This window comes from Lactuca virosa, chromosome 3, assembly GCF_052849685.1.
Source record: "Lactuca virosa cultivar CGN04683 chromosome 3, Lactuca_virosa_CGN04683_v6, whole genome shotgun sequence".
In the NCBI taxonomy this organism is placed as follows: Eukaryota; Viridiplantae; Streptophyta; class Magnoliopsida; order Asterales; family Asteraceae; genus Lactuca; species Lactuca virosa.
The window spans coordinates 44,082,165-44,105,373 of NC_136428.1; the positions used below are offsets into that span (position 1 = coordinate 44,082,165).

The 23,209-nt window shown below is 36.7% G+C and overlaps 1 protein-coding gene across 1 annotated transcript; it reads right to left on the bottom strand.

Moving 5' to 3' along the window:
• Positions 1–18,864: 18,864 nt before the first annotated feature.
• Positions 18,865–21,534, bottom strand: LOC145163452 (uncharacterized). The gene is made up of 4 exons (XM_079082294.1): positions 20,931–21,534; positions 20,468–20,770; positions 19,016–19,071; positions 18,865–18,897 (listed from the first exon to the last, which is right to left on the bottom strand). Exons 1-4 carry the CDS (start codon positions 21,532–21,534, stop codon positions 18,865–18,867), a joined length of 996 nt encoding a protein of 331 aa, XP_078938420.1.
• Positions 21,535–23,209: the final 1,675 nt, after the last annotated feature.

A 23,209-nucleotide genomic window follows, 5' to 3' on the forward strand; every position in this document is an offset into this window, starting at 1 on the left:
ACGGTCTCTTCCAGGTCCCACCTGCATTGCTATGATCGCACCGGCCTCGCCTACGGGTCTCACCCAAACTATACTACGGAGTGGCCTTGCCCCCAGGTCTCACCTATCTAGGGCTACACATGTACAACTCCACCTCGAATCCTATCTACCTATCCGTTCATGCTAACTATGAGATACGGGCCTCGCCCACAATCCGCTGAATAGGAGATACGGGCCCCCGCCCACACTCCGTTATCTGGCTGCAAATGAATGTTGCAGCAATCCCACAGTCTTACAACATTTTCCACGCTGTCTGGATGCTGGTGAATGCTACGGCTATCACGCATTCTTACAACACTTTCCACGTTGTCTGGATGTTGGTGAATGCTACGGCTATCCTGCAGTATTACAACACATTCCACGTCGATCATGCACACGAGCTAACATCCTGGCTGAACTCGCGTCCTGACGAGAATTTCCTCAACCTGGTTTCCCCAAAACCATTTATCAAACACCAACAAGAAGTGAACCCTATGTTGGGATGTTTCCCGAACTCCTAACTTACATATTTCTCAATCCAATCAGCCACTTGGGCCGCCTTCAATTCTGATGGAAATGTGAACTCATCCTCCTTTCGCACTTAATCTGTTCCTGAACACCCGTGGGATTCTCCCCCACTTTGGTTCAACTACATCTTACAGCACACAAGACTGGAAAGATTCCCGATCCCTCTTACTATCCAATGATCGATCTGCTGGTAGTCTACCCTTACCACTAGTGCTCCATTACTAGCCAATCCCAAAAGATCACACAACTTCTAAGAACTAGATGAACACTTCCTGAATCCCAGCGAAACCGATAGCCCCTGATGCTTGAAATTATACCATACTCGAATCTTGAAGACCAAAAGACAGATGCTCCAACCAATACTTCAGCAGCGAGCCACTTTCCTTGGCGCTTCCATCAGCCAATCAATAACGGTTACTAGGACCACCGAATCCTGACGATGCTGGATAACCATCCTGTGGAACCCTGACCGCAGACCTTCCACATAACACCCCCGATCCGATCTCGACCATAAACCAAGATGACATTGTACACTCTCAACCCGCAATTAGGGAAATAACCTTTCGTTACCCACTAATAATTCTCGGTATGCAATTGGCATATGACATCTCTTGAAAATATAATTCAAACACAGATGGAGAATAAACCTGAAGATACACTTACTCCAACCCTTGGAACGAAAGACTCCATCGTGCAGTTTCCCGCACATGCTACAGTGAATCCAGTCCTGTTGGCCTTTCAAAAGCTGATACGAAAGCTTGGGTCTCTTCCCGAGACCCTCCAATATATGCAACTGATCTGGTTCCCTCTTCCCAATTTGATCCAAGTCAATATCCGGTTCCCGGGCTCTAGAAGCGGTATCATTCCGGGTCTCGCACCCCGAGATACTCACAATCTCCCTGATATCATTCCGAACATATCATGATACCCCACCTTCTTCATTCTCTCATCTGCTGCATACTGCGGTACCAGATAAGCTCTCTCCTGAGACTTGGTAGTGATCTCTGCCACAGTCTCAGTAGTCTGGCGGAGACTTAACAACTCTTGCACCAACTGCTGCGCCTCAATCGCCTAGGCAAACTCTGCCCGAAATCTGGTTGAAAAATCATCCCATGACATAGCATCAACCACATCATCACCCAACTCACTACCAACCTCTTCCCATCAATCACGTGCCCTATCCTTCAGGAGGCAGGAAGTAAGTCGGACCTTCTCCCCCTCGGGCAACGGCTGGTACGAAAAGCGTTGACGACATCTGCCAACCATCTGCTGCTAGGAATGGGGTCCCTAGCCCCATGATAATCTAGAGCTTCACAAGCTCTGAACTCTAGAAACATCAACGCATGTGTCCCTATCATGGCCGTTATCTCAGTGCAGAATGCACTCGGCCTCTCATCAATAATCTCCAAAATGCCCTCCTTTAGCATACCGAAGATCACAGGAGTCTGGTAAGTGATACTATGCGTAATCTCAGATGGAATGAACTCCCTCATCTGATTATCGAGCTGCCCGGCTCCAAAGTCCAACCCTGATCCCTCTCCGGCACCAGAACTACCATCTGGTCTACCACGTAGCGTCACCATACTCGGAAATATACCATAACAATCATCAGAATACTCATCATAACTCGAGGGATCACACACACTACAAGTTCTCTGGATTCATCTCAACCTTCCTTGATTCGAGTATGGATCCTCTGTTTTCAGTAGTACGGGTCCATACTACCTTCCACATCTGTCCGTACTTTTCTCAAGAACCGCCTTGACTCCACCAAGTCCCTTCTACTACTACTGTTGTTCTCGTGCTAATCTCATCCTAGGCTTGCTCTAGGGTAATCACCGACCCACTCTCCGCCATCAGCTGACTAGCTCGCGAATACTATTATGTATTACTAAGACTAGATAATTCTTCAAATGAGAGGTCCTACCCTACAACGGTTATACTCAGACGAGAGCTACGAAATAGAGCTAAACCTAACCTTCTGAAATTATTTAGTCCTCGTAATATGTATCTTAACGTATTCGTTTACTAGTTAGTTAAAGACAACGAGAATGTTGGATTAATGTCTAAGTCCATAACTATAATTGGTAAGACTTGACCCGACCCGGCATGGTCCATTTGGGTTGCATGGCATCATGCATTTGGATAGACTATAATGAGAGAAATAACACTTAAGGTTGGTTAATATATTATAAGTTCTAATATATTAATAAGGTTATTTAATTAGTATTGATCAAGAATTAATTTGGAATTAATTAAGTGATCAAAAGGAGACTAATTAAATATATGGGTTGATTGTGTAAATCATTCATTCTTATATATGTGGGCTTGTGATCCAAGATTCCTTATGTTCGACTAAGTCCATGGGGTGACCCATGGATACTCCATGGAGGTTAAAATCCATGGAGCATAAGGAATGGGTAAAGTTATGAGTTACATGGTGTAACCCTAATAGCCACCATATAAAAGAATCTCATGGCTCAAGAAATCGTGCACTAATGTGTGAGTGTGAGGGCTAGACGATTTCAAGGAGTGTTCAAGTTTCTCTCAAGTTATTCCAAGTGTATTTGGTGTTGTGTGAACCATTTGAGGTGTCACACTTGGGGCACTAGGCACTCAAGCTTCATGAAGACATTCTACATCAAAGAGGTATGTATTCTATCTTGTTATATTTATTATTTTGTATGCTAGATTAGGATAATACCTTGGATGCTCATAATTGTATGTATAATAGAGAAAACATAGATCCAAGGTATTTAGGGTTGCATGTACACTTAGGAGTGTTAGAATGCTCATAACCCAACAGTGGTATCAGAGCCTAGGCTTGTTTTCTTGTTATACTTGCAAAAGTAGCTGAAAAATCGAGTTGGATGCATATATTCGATTGTTTTGGCTGGAATTGGACTAGGAACATTACCCTAAGATGTTTTTGGACTTATAAACTTGTTTTTGATGTGGTAATGTTCATGCTAATCCAATTTCTAAGATAATTGTCATAATTTCAAGATTTGTATTAGTTTGTATGTTCATGCTAATTTCTTGAAGATTGATGATTTGAATTATCTTGTTCTTATGAGGTTCTTAGATTAATAGAAAAGTTGTGTGAAATAGTTGTTTTCAATCCATTTTAATCTAAGAGTTGATTCCAAAGTGTGTTTTTGTAACTTGTCCTCAAGTTATATGAAAAGTCACATTTAAGAATCATAAAACTCATAAAAGTTGGCAAAATGTTACAAAATGAAGAGTCTAGTTCTAATTAAATGGTTTTATGACTCCATAACTTGTCCTCAAGTTATGGAGGTTCAAGAGTCTCTTCATTAAATTAAAAAAAATGTAACCTTAATTAGTTCCATAAGTTACAATAACAAAAAAAAAGTTATTTTTTTTATTAATTAGTTTAAAGTCTTCCATAACTTGTCCTCAAGTTATGGAACTTGAAGAGTTTTTTTTTTAATTAAAACTACTTTAAACTCATAAGTTATGGAATTAATTAGTTTTGAATAGTTTCAAAACTTGCCCTCAAGTTTTGGAATTTGAAAAGTTTTCACTTATGACTACTTTAATTCCAAGTTAGCCCTTAGAATTTTAAAAGTTAAAATTCAACCCTTATACTTTATAATATTATAAGTTAATAATATTTATATATATGTATAAGAGTAAAGTCAGTCTTACCGTTAGTAGGCCTCATTCACGAAGCCGGTCTATAAGGGGGGTATAAGGTTACTGCCTATAAAATGGCAGTTTAATGGGTGTCCACTCTCACCCACCGCTTCCTTGACTGGTGGAGGGTCGTTAGCCGAACGGGTAGGACAAGGACTATAATTCTCCTTTCATTAAAAGTATTAATGATAAATACTAAGTAACGAAACTCTTATTAATACCCAATCTTAGTTACTTAGGAAAATGTGAATTTGGTGCTAACCCATGAAATTACACTTTGCACTTTGCTTAAGTCGTTAGTGAAGCGTGTGTGGTTAACCGGCACACTAACCTGGACTTAACAAGGTAGGCAAAGGGTAACTTAATATTTATCATAGTATCGGTGGAGCGTGTGTGGTTAACCGGCACACTGATTAAGGGGTAAATATTAAGGGTACCAAGTATATTTGCATGGTTATTCACACCTTGTTTTGTGATCCTCGGCATCCCAGTCACAAAACCTGAAGGGCACACTCGAGATTGAAACATGCCTTTGAACAGTTCAATGAATCTCAAAGATCTAGGACTTTCAAATCCAATTAAAACCTAATAAATTATTTCGTTTTTCATGGTGGAAATTGGTGAATCGTCATTCACCTACCTTCAAATATTTTATAGCTTGGATTACGGCATCCCTCTTCTAAGTTATAAAATAGTTTGTTGGGTCCTAGCCTTAATATTTCATATTGGGTGTCATATTAAGGACTTTAAATCAACTATCTTGAATATCTCCCAAAAAGATGTCTGGTCTAGACATTTATGATCTTCCCAAATCTCTTGAAACAAGCTTTCCTAAATGAAGATGATGTCCCATGGATATCATACTTCTTTCACCTCCTCCAATTATTCTCCCTAACCCATAAGTTCCTAAAAAGTTTAAGGTCACTCAAGCCCTATTGGCAAGGCAAGGTCTAGGTGTGATCACATCTTGGAGATGTAGTCACATATTGACAAGCCGGGAGAGTTGGGTGTCAAAGTCTTGAGAAAGTTGGTGGCTCAACTACTTTCTAAGTCACATAGTGAGTTCTTTTGGGAATCCTATGAAACAGACTAAGACAAGACCCTTAATGATCTTATCTATTTGCTAAGATCAACTTCCTAAAACGCTATGGACATTGACAATGATGACATTGGATATCCAGTAAAGCTCTCTCTTCCCAATGGAAAGGGATCGGCCATAGTCAACTCGGTTGACCCAATGGTAAAGAGAGAGGCGAAGTCTGAGATAGTCCCATTATCAAGGGTCCATAGGTAACTATTGCCAAAGGAAGGGGCATTGGTTACGAAGCTGCCAAATTTACCTAAGGATGTTAAAGTCAATAAGTTTGGCTCTACTTCAGGTAAAGTCCATTGTCTAACTCTATTAAGTATATGCTGATTCTGATCGCGAAGATGGATTTCAATCGCATGGTTCGGTGATCAGAATTTTGGGCTATTACTTAAGAGTTATGATATTTATATTGCTTAGGAATAGATAACAACAAGGTTTTCATATGGATTGTAAGGATAAGTTTTTCCGCAAAGTTTTAAAATAAAAGAAAAAGGTTTTGATTTTATTTATTTTAAGTATCCTTACAATGGCATTTGTGAAAAGTTGTTGCTTATAAGATTCCATTGATAGCAATATTGGAAAAATGGATTTGATTCTTTCGGTTGTGGTAGTGTCTAATATTACCAAATAAGGAAAGATTCTCATCACCCAAGGTTCAATTGGACCGAAACTTGGAATCATGCAAGTTGTATAGTATGATGAATGAGAACTTTCAGCTTGGAAAATTAAGACTAATTCCTTATGTGAATAAGGAAAGGACTAAGGGATCGAGTACACATTCTTGTGCACTGGTCAAGTCCACCACAAAAGATCAAGAAGACTATTCGTCATGATTTACTTAAGTTCAGTAAATATGGTTATACTTATAAGTTTAAGTATAAGTCTGTAGCATTGGAGAAGTTTCAATGTGAGACAGAACGAATAAGAAGAATCAAAGTATGGCAGAAAGATAAAAGTTTCTCAAATCTGAAAAGATGGGAGAGTACTTTAGTATCATGTTTATGATCATCTTAATGATTAAGATACCATATCACAATTGGTCCTCTAAAGTCATCTTAGTGCATTCTTATGACTAAGAAGAGGAGTCATGAATTGTTGAAATGGTTAAATCAAAAAAGATGAGTCATACTTTGTTCCAAAACAATTCTTAGAGTCATACTCCAAGATTGTAACTTGAGTGACATATCTTAAAGAGGGTTTGTTAACACTAGTCAAATGTAAGAGTAAAAGGTTATCTACTCTTGTACATTTGAAATTGGTAAGTTGTGATGTTTTGGATAAAACAGAGACCAACTTAGGCCAATTGTGTAAAGTGTTAGTCTTGATAAAGAATCTGCACTATCTCTTGAATATTTGACAAGGGAGTCTTATATGTCAAGAGGACAGTGGGAGTCTTAAAGCTCTTGAAAGTTTCAAGACTTAATCAAGAATAAAACCTAAAGTCCTTCACTAGCACACGACTTGAGGTTTATAACCTATCGTGTTGAAATTTTTGTGCCTATTCAAGTTGTCTTTGCATAGGAGTTCTGAGAGATCTCAATTGGTTGCACAACTACTTGGAAGCAATGGCAGGCACCTGAGCTGCCAAATGGCAAGAATTTAAGATTGCACAAGTTTAATCAATATGAGTTTGGATTTGTCACTAACCTTGTCTTGTGATTATGGTTTTGACAAATTCACATGGATAAGAACACATACACTATTAAATCTAAGTGTCATAAGGTTTCTCTCCGATTCATGAAAATGATGGTGAGGAAACACTTTCACTAAGTAGATTTTAGCTAGATAGCAATTGTGATATTTGCATTCTCAAAGTCGTTAGTGGAGCGTGTGTGGTTTACCGGCACACTAACATGGTCTTGTGAGAAGTGGCAAAGGTCTAAACAGTTGAGACTATGATTACGACATCCCTTTTCATAGTTCTAAAATTGTTTAGACACATATGTGAGCTATCTAAGAGAGGTGTATGATTTTGATAAAGTTTTATCAAAACAATCTAGTATCAGAAATCTGAACTTTGGTAAGAAAGTCAGCTGATTTCTGAGTACATGTCAAAGCTAGTAGGAGCATAAGTGTTATGCTAATAATCATCATGTTAGTGGGAGCATGATAATTATGACAAAGGTTGCAAGTTAGCAATGTTAATTATAGAAAACAAAAGTTTCAATTTGTGAGGTTGCAGGGGTTGAAAAAGTTACTTCATTTCAATTCTAAAAGCTTAGATTGAGATTTTAATCGTATTTAATCAAGGATATATATATATATATATATATATATATATATATATATATATATATATATATATATATATATATATATATATATATATATATATATATATGAATTTCATGTTGGAATGGCTCAACATAAGGAAATTCTATATATGGGTCCATTATTTGCGTTCTAAAATTCGATTATGATTACGGCATCCCTTTTCATAATCTGAATTTTGAGAACTTGGCAAATTGAAATGGAAATATTATAGCAAAAGACTGGTTTAGTCTTTATGTGAGACATCATGAATCGTGTCCCATATGCTTCAGATATAGGATCGATTACATGTGCTATATTCATCCTTTCTAAAATTTTCCAAATGCCTGGGGCATTATGAAGGGAAAAGGTCTAGAATTGGATATGACTAAAATGATTAAGCAATTGTCGAGGACAATCTAAGGTTTACCAAAGATTGGTTGCTCAAGGACAGTTGGAAGTATAATGTTAATTCTGGAAGGACCATATTGACATAATCTGTAAGGAGGCAACTCTTGTTCAGAAATGATAGTCAAAATGGAATATGGAAATGTTTCAAAGTTAGAAATTATTCAATGTGTGTAAGATTAGGAAACTTAATGAAAGAAGGATGTTTCCAAGGAGCTGATCTCCTTTGGAATGCTCTGTAATGATTGTTGTCAAGTCTTTCTGACTTTGTGCATAATCATTAAGAGGATCAATGCATATAAGTTTAGAATCTAACAGATTTCAGTAAATGGCATGAATTTGGTATTCTTGCATTTGCAGTAAGGATTTGGGACTGTGAAAAGAGGATCATTGGAGTGATGTTCAATTGATCTATTTTACAAAGTAAAGATCATAGACAAACATAGTATGTATACTTGGTGTATGGCATGACTAGTGTTTAGAAAACATAGTGTACATGCTTGGAGCATGGGACAACTATTGTTTTAAATTCAAGTATAAAGTTGATAAAACCGAAACAATGAATAATGAGTAATCAGTATGGTGATAAATAAAAGTGTTTATTTATATTCATAGGGTTTGATACCATATTTGATTCATTTATTCTTGTGTTTCACTTTGCATGTTTTGACTTCCAGAATAACTAAGTCGCTCTTCCTGAATGATTAAGTTATTCAAACCATCCACAGTCGGTCATATGTTGGAAGTAGATATGAATCAAGACTGTCATGGGTTGGTTTGTAGAGGTCCAAGTTGGTGGACAAAGTGGTGCTACAACACTCATGAGTGCTCATAAGTTCTGAGTATTGGATTCAACCCGCGCTCATTTGAATCACTTCATGGATTTTATCACGAGTGATCATGAGACGATAATATCTTATATTCTTCAAACCTAGAGATATGAGTTGTTACTATGAGTTGGTTATACATTGATTGCACGAAAACGCATTGGTAACTCGATGTTATAAAACGTGCCTTTGTGTATGATTCAACAAGTAGTAGAACAAGCCATATGAGTCGAAGTTTATCCATTCCTTTTACCTTCGGGATAAAAGTGATATCTGTGGGCCCCTCGATGATTTAAAGATGATACATGTGAGTGCTTGGCCAAGCCAGGACTGATTTGATTTGTTCAATCAGTCAGTCATCATGAATCGGAAATCAGGAAACAACAAATGGACAGAGAGAATGATTGATAATCCATGTCTTAGTCCATATGATATCTAGAATGGAGGAATATATGATCCCTTATCTAATGGACAAGTCATTGACAAAGGTCAGAGTTCATCGACAAGGTCAGAGTTCGACAGAAGCTTTTGAGAGCTACGATTGCTGATCGGTTCCTGAAGTCATACGCAATAATAGTTTTAGACTTATCCAAGTGGGAGACTGCTGGATTAATGTCTAAGTCCATAACTATAATTGGTAAGACTTGACCCGACCCGGCATGGTCCATTTGGGTTGCATGGCATCATGCATTTGGATAGACTATAATGAGAGAAATAACACTTAAGGTTGGTTAATATATTATAAGTTCTAATATATTAATAAGGTTATTTAATTAGTATTGATCAAGAATTAATTTGGAATTAATTAAGTGATCAAAAGGAGACTAATTAAATATATGGGTTGATTGTGTAAATCATTCATTCTTATATATGTGGGCTTGTGATCCAAGATTCCTTATGTTCGACTAAGTCCATGGGGTGACCCATGGATACTCCATGGAGGTTAAAATCCATGGAGCATAAGGAATGGGTAAAGTTATGAGTTACATGGTGTAACCCTAATAGCCACCATATAAAAGAATCCCATGGCTCAAGAAATCGTGCACTAATGTGTGAGTGTGAGGGCTAGACGATTTCAAGGAGTGTTCAAGTTTCTCTCAAGTTATTCCAAGTGTATTTGGTGTTGTGTGAACCATTTGAGGTGTCACACTTGGGGCACTAGGCACTCAAGCTTCATGAAGACATTCTACATCAAAGAGGTATGTATTCTATCTTGTTATATTTATTATTTTGTATGCTAGATTAGGATAATACCTTGGATGTTCATAATTGTATGTATAATAGAGAAAACATAGATCCAAGGTATTTAGGGTTGCATGTACACTTAGGAGTGTTAGAATGCTCATAACCCAACAGAGAACTCCTAAAATCACAAAGCAAGCAGGATTTGAGCATTGAGTAAACCAAACCAAGCATATTCTAATCAGGCTATCATATTACTGACTAATCAGTACTAGCATACAGTTCAATAAGCTCATACAATAGGCATACAAGGCATCCTTCCTAGATCCTTAGCCCTAATCTAGCATGCACTTCTCATAATCATATCATAACATAACATAACAAGCTTGTATGGGTACTTTGGGAGAACTTACTTGAGCTCGGCTGATTACATGCACCACACCCTTTTCTCGTTTCAAAATCCTTTTTGTAAAAATGGTTTTTCTTTTAAAAAAATTTATACCAAGTCCTCAGTTTGATTTCAGACACACCCGAGAGTGTGCTCGAATCCCTCAAACCAAGGCTCTGATACCAACTTGAAACATCCCAAAAATCATGACCACAAATTTTGTTTTAAATCATTAAATAAAACCATAATTATTAATCATTTCATCAAGCATAGTCAAAATATCTTAAAACTTATTATCAGAGTATCAAAACATCAGAGTAAACATCCCAGGCTAAAACATCTTGGTGTGTGCAATGCAGTCATCCCGAGCTATTCTATCTGCAATCGGAAATACGTGTAACCAAAACTGAAAACCGTAAGCACGAAGCTTAGTGAGTTCCCCAACCTACCACATACCATACACATAATCACATATGATGGGCCCCCGCTCGGCATTGGACCATGTCCGACATCTGGCCCCGCTTGGCATCGAGCCCCGCTCGGTATACAAATCTGTTTCTTCCAGGCCTCGCCTGTCTCTGGGCCCCACCCGTTATACACATACAACAATATCATATAATCATACTAGCACATAAAGAATCATACACATTACTATATGCTCCAGTCCTAAGGCCTCGTCTATCTTGGGCCCCACCCCTACTCTATTAATGATGAGATATGGAACCCCGTCCATACTCAGCTAGTGATGAGATATTGTACTCCGCCCACACTCACCTCCCGACCAGGCACATACGAGTATCACAAAGACAACAAGTATAAATAAACATACATACCTTCCTTGGGCACTGCCCGACATCGGACCGTGGTCCGAAAACATACATAGAAACATTCCTCGGGTCCCGCCCGACATCGGACCAAAGTCTGGAAACATTCCTCGGGCTTGCCTTGGCATCATACCGAAGTCCGGAAACATACAAAACAAGTACATACAAGAATCACAAACACATCAATCATACAAACATTCCTCGGGCTCTCCCCGACATCAGACCGTAGTCCGTAACATGTAATCATACATGCATACATATACGGGCCGACATTGGTGCCTTAGACCCGTTCACACAAAGGGAAACTCACATCGCACTACTGAATCACACGAATAATCCTCTAGCTGCTAGCTGGCAGATCCCCAAATTGCTGATCTCTCGAATCCTCGAGCTATCATTACTAAAATAACACTTAGTCTAAAAGCCAATAATCCTCCTTAGGGTAAAATGACCATTTTACCCGTGATTTAATTGGTCCCAACCTAAGGCCCAAAACCATAATATGAAAGGCCCAATACTAGGTAGACTTCCCAAGCCCACTAGTGGCCCACTAATGGCCCAATTTGCTAAATTGGGCCCAACCCCTCTAATGAGCCTTACCCTAAAGCCCAAACATAATATTAGCCCATAATATCTGACTTCTGATGGCCCACTAAGGCCCAAAGAAACAAAGTCCAATGTATGGCCCAATCCAAGGCCCAAAACACGCAAAACACACATCTTTTGAGTACGCGGGGCGTACTCCTTTGTACGCTAAGCGTATGACTGTATGACTTGTACGCTGCGCGTACATGCATGTACGCCCAGTGTACTACTATGTTAAGTCACTTCTCCCATTAAGCACTTAATACTCTATTCCAATGGTTATAAGCACAGATCCAAGTCCTCTTCAACGTCTTAATCAATAAAGTCACTAACTTGGTGACTTTACATGACCCAAATAAGCCCAAACTCCAAAAATGGTATTCTATTTCCATGAAAGTGATCTTAACTCATGCATGAACCCATTAAGACATTCAAGATGGCAACTTTCTGCCTTAGGGACTCATTTAGCACTGAGAGTGGCAACTCTAAGCCTAGGAATCAGATTTGAACCATAAAGCTCCATCGTTGGGACCAAAAAGGTCCAAAAACTCAAAATAATAGATCTAAGCATTCAAGAGGCAAGTTTTAGACTTTATACCTCAAGATGGTCTTAAATGAAGCAACAATATCGGATCTACAACTTCTTCTTTGAACCACCACCTTGCTTTGCTCTTCACATGCTTGGAAAATGGATCAACACACCAAAATGCTCTCTAATGGCCTTCTAAGCTCCAAGAACACTCAAATACTGATTAGGGTTTTGTGGTGGCTGTCTAAGGGTGAAATAGAGGCTGAACATTGAGGCATGTTACTCCTTTTATAGTGGCATGCCCTAAAATTTAGGGTTTTAGTCTGAATGGAGTACGCCCCGCGTACCTCTATGTACGCCCGACGTACTCACAAACCACCCGCGTCCATTTTACTCCTCTACGTTGGGCGTACCCCAACTTACATTGGGCGTACTTTCGCGCCTACCACGTTGCATGCATGGTACCTTCTTGCCACTTTTCACCATTAGGGACCAATATTGCCAAAAACTTCAAAGTGCTATAACTTCTTCGTTCTAAGTCCGTTTCCGACAAACTTTATATCCACGAAAAGGTGGCGGGAAGCCCTACGCTCCTAGCTACACCCTAAGCCTTAAAACTTCCGAATAAAACCCAAGACCCATAAAAGACCGAATCGAAATATTACGCCTATGCCCTTGGCCTCCGAAGTCACAACCGATCACTTTCAAAAGTGGGTGTTACAATGCTATTTGTATTGATTAGTATTTGAGTGTGGGCGAGGCCCGTATCTTGTTTGGGAGGGGCCCGTCATACGAGTGTGGGCGAGGGCCGTATCTCATAGTTAGCCGAGTGTGGGCGGGGCCTGCATCTCGTAGTTAGCCGAGTGTGGGTGACGCTCGTATCTCGTAGTTAGCTGAGTGTAGGAGGCGCCCGTATCTTATAGTCAGCGGAGTATGGGCGAGGCCCGTATCTCCTAGTTAGCCAAGTGTGGGTGGGGCCCGTATCTCATTGAGTGTGGGTGGGGCTTGTATTTCTTAGTAGCATGATTATGTGTATGGTATGTGGTAGTTTGGGGAGACTCACTACGCTTCATGCTTACAACTTTCAGTTTTGTTTTCAGGTACTTCCGGTAGCAAAAGGAAGAGCTCGGGATGACTGCAGTGCACACACCATTTGTTTAGCCTGGGATGTTTTTACTCTTATATTTTGATATGAGTTTTGATGTGATACTCTGATTTGGTACTACGACTTATGTTTTTGGATGCAATGATTTTGATAATTATGGTTCTTTAATAAATAAAAAAAATGAAATTTTTGGTCATGATTTTTGGGATGTTACACACCCGCTAAACAACATAGAAAACGTACTAAAGCACTTCCTAGGCTTTCCTAGGATTCCCCACCTCCCCTGCCATCAGCTGCTGAAGAACCCCTATTAATGTCAGCTAACCACTTCATGAATACAATTACATGTAACAAATCTAAAAGACCCAACCCTACAACGGTTAGACTCAAACGAGAGCTGCACAATAGCACCAAATCCTTCACTCTAAGATTATTTAACCTTCATAGCATATAATTTAACATATTCATTTGATAGTTACTCACATCAATATGAGTCCCACAAAGCACAAAGCAAACATCATTCGAGTAGTGGAGTCGACTGGCACTAAGACACAATAAAATCAGGAAAATCCTCATACACAATTCCCAACTTCTAGACCCAAGCATCTAGGATACACATTCATCCTGTACTCACTCTCTCAAGAGTAGCTAATCATTCCTCACGTTGACCTGCTATAAATTGCACCCACTCATGAAACTTCCACCAACCCTGCAGCCACTAGTGCATGTTAATCATACATAACGCTGGATCCCATAGACAGTCAAATACTTGACTCTACCCTAAGCCCTTAATCAGACAAGAACGGGAAATAAAGCTAAATCAAACATTTTCAGGCTATAGAATCTTTGTTATGTACAACTATGATGCACACACTAAGAAACCATATAAGAATGATGTCAATTTCATCTAACATATAAGAAGTCCTCCTGGGCTATCATGCATCATACATCATACAGTTCTATCGTACAATTCCTGAAGATCCCTAGCCTGTCACTAGCATGCAGTTCTATCATAGCATCATAAGCAAATAACAATGTGGGTGTCATGGGGTAAATTTTCTTGCTCCAGCTGATCGTACACATCTCATCCTTCCTTGGTTACTTTTGAAAATAATTTAAATTTAAATTTGAAAATTATTTCGAAAACTTTTACAGATCCTTAGTTTGAATGCATTCACATGAATGTTCATCCAATTCTCTCAAACCAGGGCTCTGATACCAACTTGTAATATCCCCACAAAAATCACGATACTTTTTTTTCATTTTTAAATCCAGAGAAATCATTGTTTTCTGAAAAAACCCCAAATCAAAACCAATCGTTTACAAAACATTGTTCTCAAAAGTAGAAACCATATACCAGAGTGTCCTAAATCAGTATCATCATAAATCTCTAAAATATATATCGTTGAAGGATGTGTACGATCACGCCTTTGCTTTCAACGATCATCTAAAATACTTGAAACATAAACTTAAACCGTAAGCACGAAGCTTAGTGAGTTCCCCCAGGTACCACCACACAAACATATAACAACATGCATACTAGGACCACAACTAACATACTGGATTATCCCTGAGTCCACAGCATGAGTCTGGCTTACCTCCTGACCCACATCTCATGTCTAGCTTACTCCCGAGCCCACAACATAAGTTTGGTTTGCATTTCGGTCACACATCTTATGTCTGGCTTGCTCCCAGGTTTGTTGGCCTCCGCACAAAGCATTGTTGCCTCAACCCAACCACACTAAGTCGACATATGCAACAGATAAACATATAACCAGAAAACAGATAATCATAAAGATCTTTAGATCCCTACCGCATAACAATATCCTATATACCAGAATACAGATCAAATAGATCACTACAACATAGCAACATCCTATATACCATGATACATAACATAATGGGTCGTCATTGGTGCCTTCGACCCACAAGTACAGTGAGGAAAACTCACCTCTCAGTCTGAAAAGATAGCTAAACATGACACTGCTCCAAATATCATCTCAACCTGTTACCTATTCATGAAAAATGACCAACTCAATTAAAATTCAAAATACCCCCAGGTCACACTAGGTCAAAATCTGGTCAAAGTCGAAAGTCAACAAAATCAACCGAGTTGACTCAGCTGATTACGCCCAACGTACACAAGGCTTGACCAAAGTCGGTATGTAGACCACATATGCGCTGTGTACTCCAGCATACGCCTAGCATATGCGCCATCCAACCACACCTTCGATTAAGAGCTTAATCCTTAAGCCCTTTTGCCCAAAATTCAGATCTACTCCTTAAATGATGTCCTTGACCATAAAGTTTCCAACTTTATGGTTTTGGATGGCTATTAAGTGCTCAATACAAAAAACCCTAACTTCTTAACCCATTAAGACATCCTAGTTCTTGCATGGAAAGAAACTAATGACCAAGATCACATTTTTATGCTTATACACACTCCAAAACGTCTGAAAGGACAGCTTATATAAATTAGAGTAACCCATATTCATAATACCAATCTTATGGGACCAAAAGAACACAAATCCATAGCTACACAAGATCTAATCAACACTTCATCAAGTTCAGAGCTTTTTACCTTCAAATCAAATAGTGATGGGATTTTGGATCCAAAGTGATCCACTCTTCAAGAACACCAAAATGTACACTCAAGGCTCAAAAATGCTCTCAAATGGATTAAGGTCTGCATAGTGGTCGAAATGAGGCTAGAGGCTGATGGATGAAAGGAGCCTTGAGAGTTAAGGATGAATAAATAGTGCACAAACCCTAAATATTAGGGTTTTAGGTCCAGGCCACGTACGCCCCGCATACGCTTGGGTATGCCCAGCGTACGCAAGCAACTCCAAAAATTACAAAAAAGTCATTTAAGACCAATTTGCAAATAATTCTCATACCAAGGGTGAAAATGAAAATTCCAGGAAATCGAGATGTTACAAAATTTGAAATATTTTTAGAAAAAGGTATAGCACAACATAAAGATGAATTTCACAGCCGACCAAGATTCAAAAAAGAGAAATACAAAATCCTTATATATTTTTTTTTCTTGGTACGCATATTTCTATCCATTTAAAATAATGACAAATGTCCATTTTTATTTTTTCAATAATATTTTAGGATATTTAACTCAATTTTAAATTGATAGGAAGAAAAAGTTTGGAAGGATTTATGTTTTCTTCAAATATTTTATAGCCATATTTTCTATTTTTCAGAAAGTTAGTCAATGGAAATAAAGAAAGTGGTTACTTTGGTTAGAAATACGTAAGCAAAATAGTACTTGATCCGAGTATCGGGCCTAACTGAGATTGGGCTTGAACCGGTTATCGGGTCTAAGTACGGCCCCTAACTGGGATTTTCTCAAAGCGGGCCCATGGGCTTGCATTTAAAGATTGTTTTCGGGCCGAATCTCTAGGTCAAGACTCAAGACAGATTAGTGGAGGGATTAATATTTAGTTACAAACATATAATACAAGTGGATCCCCAATTGGCAATTTTATTTCAGAGTTTACAATAAAACATTTATAAATGTTGAAATATTTTATTAGATTATTCTATCCTTCCGATTGTATCTCTCTTTAATTTTTATATAAAAATGTCTTTTATTAATACTCAACAGTCACAAAGAAGAAGGATCTTATGGGGTATTGAATAAAGTTTATTATTCTATGGGAGGTCTAATCAGTCTAAAAATGGAAATATCCTATGATTCCTAGTCGCTTTTCTTTCGATTTTAAAATATAGCATACCTTTCTCATCTTTTAGCTATTCTTTCTCACAAATATTATTCTCTATTTTATTTTTCTAAATCTTTGACCACCACCATATATAGATTTATTCATTAAATTGCCATGTTGAAGATGTACTATACAATAAAAAATTATATAAGTTCTTTTTATTATAAAAAAAAAAAAAAAAAAAAAAAAAAAAAAAAAAAAAAAACCATGCAACTTGTGGATTAACGGCCGCTAACACGTTTTCCAACAGTTAACTCGCGAGTGACATTTATTCTTCGAGTATGACTTTTCGTCTAATTTGAAACCCACTTATTGCAACATATTTTTCATACATAACGATTGGAACATCAGTTGATGGAAAAGATTGTATTCTTTTTTTTTTTTTGGTTTGACATTCTCATTTATCTTGGGAATAAAAACTTTGACACCTCTAGGTAACTAACCTCATCGATAGAACATGATTCCACGGCTTTATGAATTGTATACTACAAACAACATCATCATCCTCTTCATAAGAATTATCATGCAAATGGTAGAATTCAATACATTTGCTTCAACATTCACTATAAAATATCCCAAGTAACACAAGTATCATAATTACTTGATCCATTTTCCGATGAATAAGTCAAGCATTTTAGTATTTCAATGAAATCATTCTCAAGTAAAATGGCAAAGAAACTCAAAAGAATCATTTATATGACCATTCAACAGTTACCATTCAAAAAGACAGGTGCTTTTAGTTTTTTAGCTTTAATTTTGTGTTTGGTCCCTTTTATTGTACTAGTCAAACTTTGTTTTTGTCCAGCTTTCCATTGGTTATTAAATCATTCCTAATTGAATTTCCATGCAACTCAAACCGAGTAATATTAATATATCATAATCATTCTAAACATTATACAACTAATAAAACATTTGTTTTAGTTTATGAGTGCTTCCATTCTCAAGTGAATGTCTATAAACCCAAAAATAATCATATGAATAAAGCACTTGTATCCCATATCTTGATTCCTAGGTCCGCCACCGAATATAACCATTCAAGCATTCACGAGTGAATGCCAATTAACTTAAACCTTATAATTACACATTATCATACCATCCTCAATTGAATTGCCAAGTAACTCAAATCAGTACGTAATGAGTCATACTTCAATGATAGGGTTAGGTTATTTTGTTTTAGGTAACTATTATGTGCATGTAAGAACTCTGGACCAATAGATGAAAATAATGAATGACTATAATTTTGAGGGTCTATGATATTACAATGGAGTATCATGTACGATAATATCACTCAAATTTAATTAAAAGAGTATTTTAGACAATTAACTATATTTAAAAAATGAAATTTTCGAATTTGAAGGAATAGTTCTGATTTAAAAAAAATTAATTCAATTTCCATTCTAATTTAATTTGTAATCATAACCGATTATAACTTATTTTATTCTGTCAGAATGCGATTCTATTATAATGAAATTATGTTAGAATGACATTCTGTTAGAATAACAGTTTATGACATTATTTAAGAATACATAAATAAGAAGAAAACATGAATAAGTACATTATGAAACAATATAAAAAATCGATTCTTAAACTAATAATATATCAAATAATTACATTCTATGATTGTGATATAAAAAGAACATTCTTGAATAATAACAACATTCTGAAAGAATAACAAGTGTAATTTTTAAAAAACAACATTCTTAAACTGTGAGTGTGATCAATCTTTGATTCATTCTTCACGTCATTCCTATAAGATCTTCAAGCCATTCCTATCACAAATGCATCAAAAACATCAAAATCCAACAAAAAACACTAAGTCATTCTGAAAGAATAATATTGCTAAGATTCGTTTTATACATTTTGGCGGAATACATTCTACTATAAGACACAATTGTTCTCCATATTTTCTTTTTTCTCCACATGAATGACAAACTCTTCAAAACCTAAAAAGAAAAAAAAAATCATCAAAATCTAACAAAAACACTAATCCACTAAACGAACCGACAAAATATTTGACATTTTAATAGGCAAAAAAGATTCTAAAAGAATCATTAAATCTAAAGTGCAATTACCATTTGATTCTGACAGAATATATATATATATATATATATATATATATATATATATATATATATATATATATATATATATATATATATATATATATATATATATATATATATATATATGTGACATTTTAAATTTTGGCAGAATACATACAACATAGTAAATTAGCAAGTTGTAATTCTGACAGAATAATTAGGGTAATAAAATATGATCATAAAACAATTTATTTGCAATGTTGGTTGGGTCAGACAATTCATCAAACACTTGGCGTACGAAACTAAAAGTGAGAACATAACCAATCAATTCTACAAATTTAAAAATACAAAACTATCTAAAAAAAGCTAGTATAACTTGATTTCAACTAACTATTGTGAAATCAATATCATTAATATAACCCTCATATTAAAATCAGAATGCATTGGAATGCAAATCTTAGTACACAAAATACAATAATTATCATTAATATAAAAAAAATTTGAATCTAATCATACATTGAAAAATAAATACAATACACATAAAGAAAAAACATTTGAATCTAATCTACAACTTTCGTTTAGACTCCGTCGGCTAATTTTGACTCTATTTTTAAAGTTATATTTTTAACAGGCCGGGACCCGAAAAGTCCGTTAAAAATTCATAACTTTTTCATCTGAAATCCGTTTTCGTCTGTCTTTTTACCGTTGAGCTACCATTAACCAGACCTTCGATACTCGTTTAGGTTGTGTCGGCCGAAAACCGTTCGATTTACTATTCGAACTCCGGGCTGTGTAATGTTTATCCGAAACTTGGAAAAATCGTAACATCCTCATACGAAGTCAGATTTGGGCGTTCTTTTTATGCACGCTCTCAGTTTAACGTATGCTACAAATTTTGTTTAGATTGCTGGTGATGTTTGTTTTTCCGAAGTGAAACTGTCTGAAGTCTGCGGACCACCTATGCAGCCCTCTGCAGCAGAAGAGGTGGACCAAAGTGCTGCAGACTGTAATGAGAAGCATGTTTGTTTTTTTAACGTCTGCAGGCTACTGCAGATATTAAAAAATTTAAAATAAAGTAATTTAATAAACCGAAAATAGTTTTTTAATACCAAAAATTTAATAATTGTAGTCTTAAAACATTGAAATAAAATTCAAACAACCAAATTAGTCTTACAATAACATTTTTAAATAAAATTCATACAACCAAACTTTAATAATTCTCATTCCAAATTTTGCATCAATTGTTCGGCAATTTCATCCCGTAACTGGGTCATATATTCACGGTCCGCTGCAGTACCATGTGTTGGAATGTCATCTTCATCATTATCAACGACTGTATTGTTATTCCGAACCGAGACATTTGGTTCATCATATCGTGCAAAATACTCATCACGTAGTCCCTCTCTTCTTATAAAATTATGAAGCGCAAAACATGCTAGGGTAATGTTTCGTTGTGTAACCAACGAGAATGGTGTCATCCTCTTCAATATAGGGAATCGTGCATTCAAGACACCAAAAGCACGCTTAATGACATTCCGAAGTTTTGCGTGTGCATAGTTAAATTTTTCTTCATTCGTTAATGCACGTCTTCGACGGAAATCTCCAAGCCAATACCTCACATTACGGTACAGTGCCATAAAACCTCGAATGTTTGCATAGGCGGCATCACAAAGATAATATTTATTTGTACAAAAAACAAAAGAAAAAGGTCATTTATTTTTCAAACTAAGATAAAACTATTTAAATAACCATAAATTTACCTGATGGTGGAAGCGGGAATGGTGCATGTGGATTTGCTAATGCTTCTGATAAAATTCTAGAATCGTGTGCTATCCCTTCCCAACCGGCCACAACAAACGTAAACATCATGTTGAAGTCACATATTGCCAATACGTTTTGGTAACAATCGCCTTTTCCCCTACTTCTATATAAATCCCGTTTGTTTGCAGAGACAACAGCATGTATCAAAGTGCCATCAAGTGCACCACCTGCTCCCTTGAACACCCGCCGTAGCCTCCTATTATGTCCCGGAATGTTTGGATTCGGATTAAAAGAAGTTGGTACTATAATGTCATGTGCGAAAAGCAACATTTTGTCCAACACTTCATGAAAAAACTTATGAATTGTTTGCTTTGAGTGTTGAAATCTCCGTTTGATAATCACATAACATTGGTTATGACTGATCATCATCAAAAACATAGTCATCTTCTCCTCAACCGACACATGTTTGCTATCCTTTAACGCGTAGTTTACTCTAAAATGAGCACATAGCCGGAAAAATGATTCACGGGACATGCGTAGCACTTCAAGACATTGTAGAGGATTACGGTGAAGTAACTCTAACGTAAATTCATGTCCCGTCATTTCCGAATCATTGTCCCGCACTCGTTTGACACCCCTCTTCCAAAAGTAGCGGACGTATAAGTACATAAGAATTATGAGTAATATCTTTTTTTCATGATCCATTACAAACCTATTAAGATAATAACATAACATAAGAATCAAGAGCCAACTAACATAAAAGAATAACATAACATAAGATTCAAGTACCAAAAAACATAACATAAATCTCAAGTACCAAATAACATAACATTAATCTCAAGTACCAAATAACATAACATTCAAGTACCAAATACTACAAATAACATTCAAGTAGCAAATAACCAAAAAAAACATAACCATATAGTTCCAAAACATGCAATTAAAACCTAAACAACTCAAACATATAAACTTAACGAACAATCTTTCCATCCTTTAAAACTCCTAAACTTGTAGCTGTCATCTCGATCCATCCTCTTAATATTTGTGGATCATTAGGCAAATTTACCCACATCTCTCTTATATTCATGGTCCCTCCAAAAATGTGATACGCAGCAAATTGTAGAGGGTCCATTGGGTCTAACTCGAGCAACTCAAGCTTCTCTAAACATTGGGGAATTGTTGACCCTTAAGTCAAATGGCGTAGAGCTTTTTTCATCTCCAGTGCTAAATCATCAGCAGTAATAGAAGCTTTAGGCGAGGCACAAGAAGGTGGATCAGGTGAGGCACTATGAGCTCGAGGTCTAGGAGTTGAGGGTTTAGTCCTTTTGTTGGGGTTACCAGTATGTGAAGGAGCAGAAGGTGAATCAGCAGAAGGTGAAGCAGCAGAAGGTGGAGGCTGAGTAAAATGCTCACTAGTATGATTGGAAAAGAAATAATCCTCATCTATGTTAATGGAAGGGGTGTCCATAAGATGTAGTGGTGCAACATGGAAAGAAGATGATCCATGTGCCGATGGTGTTTGGGATGTGGCATGGCTGAGATTACCAGATGCACTGTTTCCATCAAAGAGTTATGCACAAAGCTCTGGAAACAATAATGGGACGGTTTTCAAAGAAGCGGCTTTCGGATGTCCCTAAATGCAATCAATGTAACAAAAGTAATATAAGAATAAATGGCAACTATATTAACAAAATACATATAAATATGTGTGTGTATATATATACCTTTTTAAGGTCCTCCCACTCCTCATTTGTTAAATTAAAAGTATTTGTTTGTGGATTGTAAAGGTTTCCATTTTTGTTTTTTAAGTATAACCATCCTGTGTATTTGGCTTTAAGGTTATCATAGGCGTTTTTTAATTGTCGTTGATTCAAATCCACGCTATACTTTTCCTTAATGGTTGTTCCTAACTTGTGCCATGATTGTTTGTGCAAACTCAAACCTTTTCTACCCACGGTTTGTACTTCTTCAATACAAATTTGCAATAAGCATTTTGTATGCTCATTGGTCCATGTATGTTTATCTCCCATTGCTAATAACAAAAAAAAATATAGAATACATACTTTAGCTACAAAGATTAATCATATTTCAACATAATCAACAAATAAGTTTAGCATATTCAACAATTTAAGCACAAACTTGCAAATAAGCATAAACTTGATCTCCATTCAAGAAATACAAGTGATAACAATTCAACAAATAAGTTTAAAAAACCATTTTAGCTAATGATTTCAGCATATAAACTTGCATATGAGTTTACGATTTCAGCATATAAGTA

Excerpts from the sequence above, each read along its gene's own strand:
- LOC145163452 (XM_079082294.1), bottom strand. The coding sequence starts at position 21,534 with ATGACGGGACATGAATTTACGTTAGAGTTACTTCACCGTAATCCTCTA. Across the intron at positions 20,771-20,930 it reads ATTCCCGCTTCCACCATCAG|ATTTCCGTCGAAGACGTGCA; the intron begins GTAAATTTATGG and ends ATTGGCTTGGAG. Across the intron at positions 19,072-20,467 it reads AGATGACATTCCAACACATG|GTTTTGAAGAGTTTGTCATT; the intron begins GTACTGCAGCGG and ends TTTTCTTTTTAG.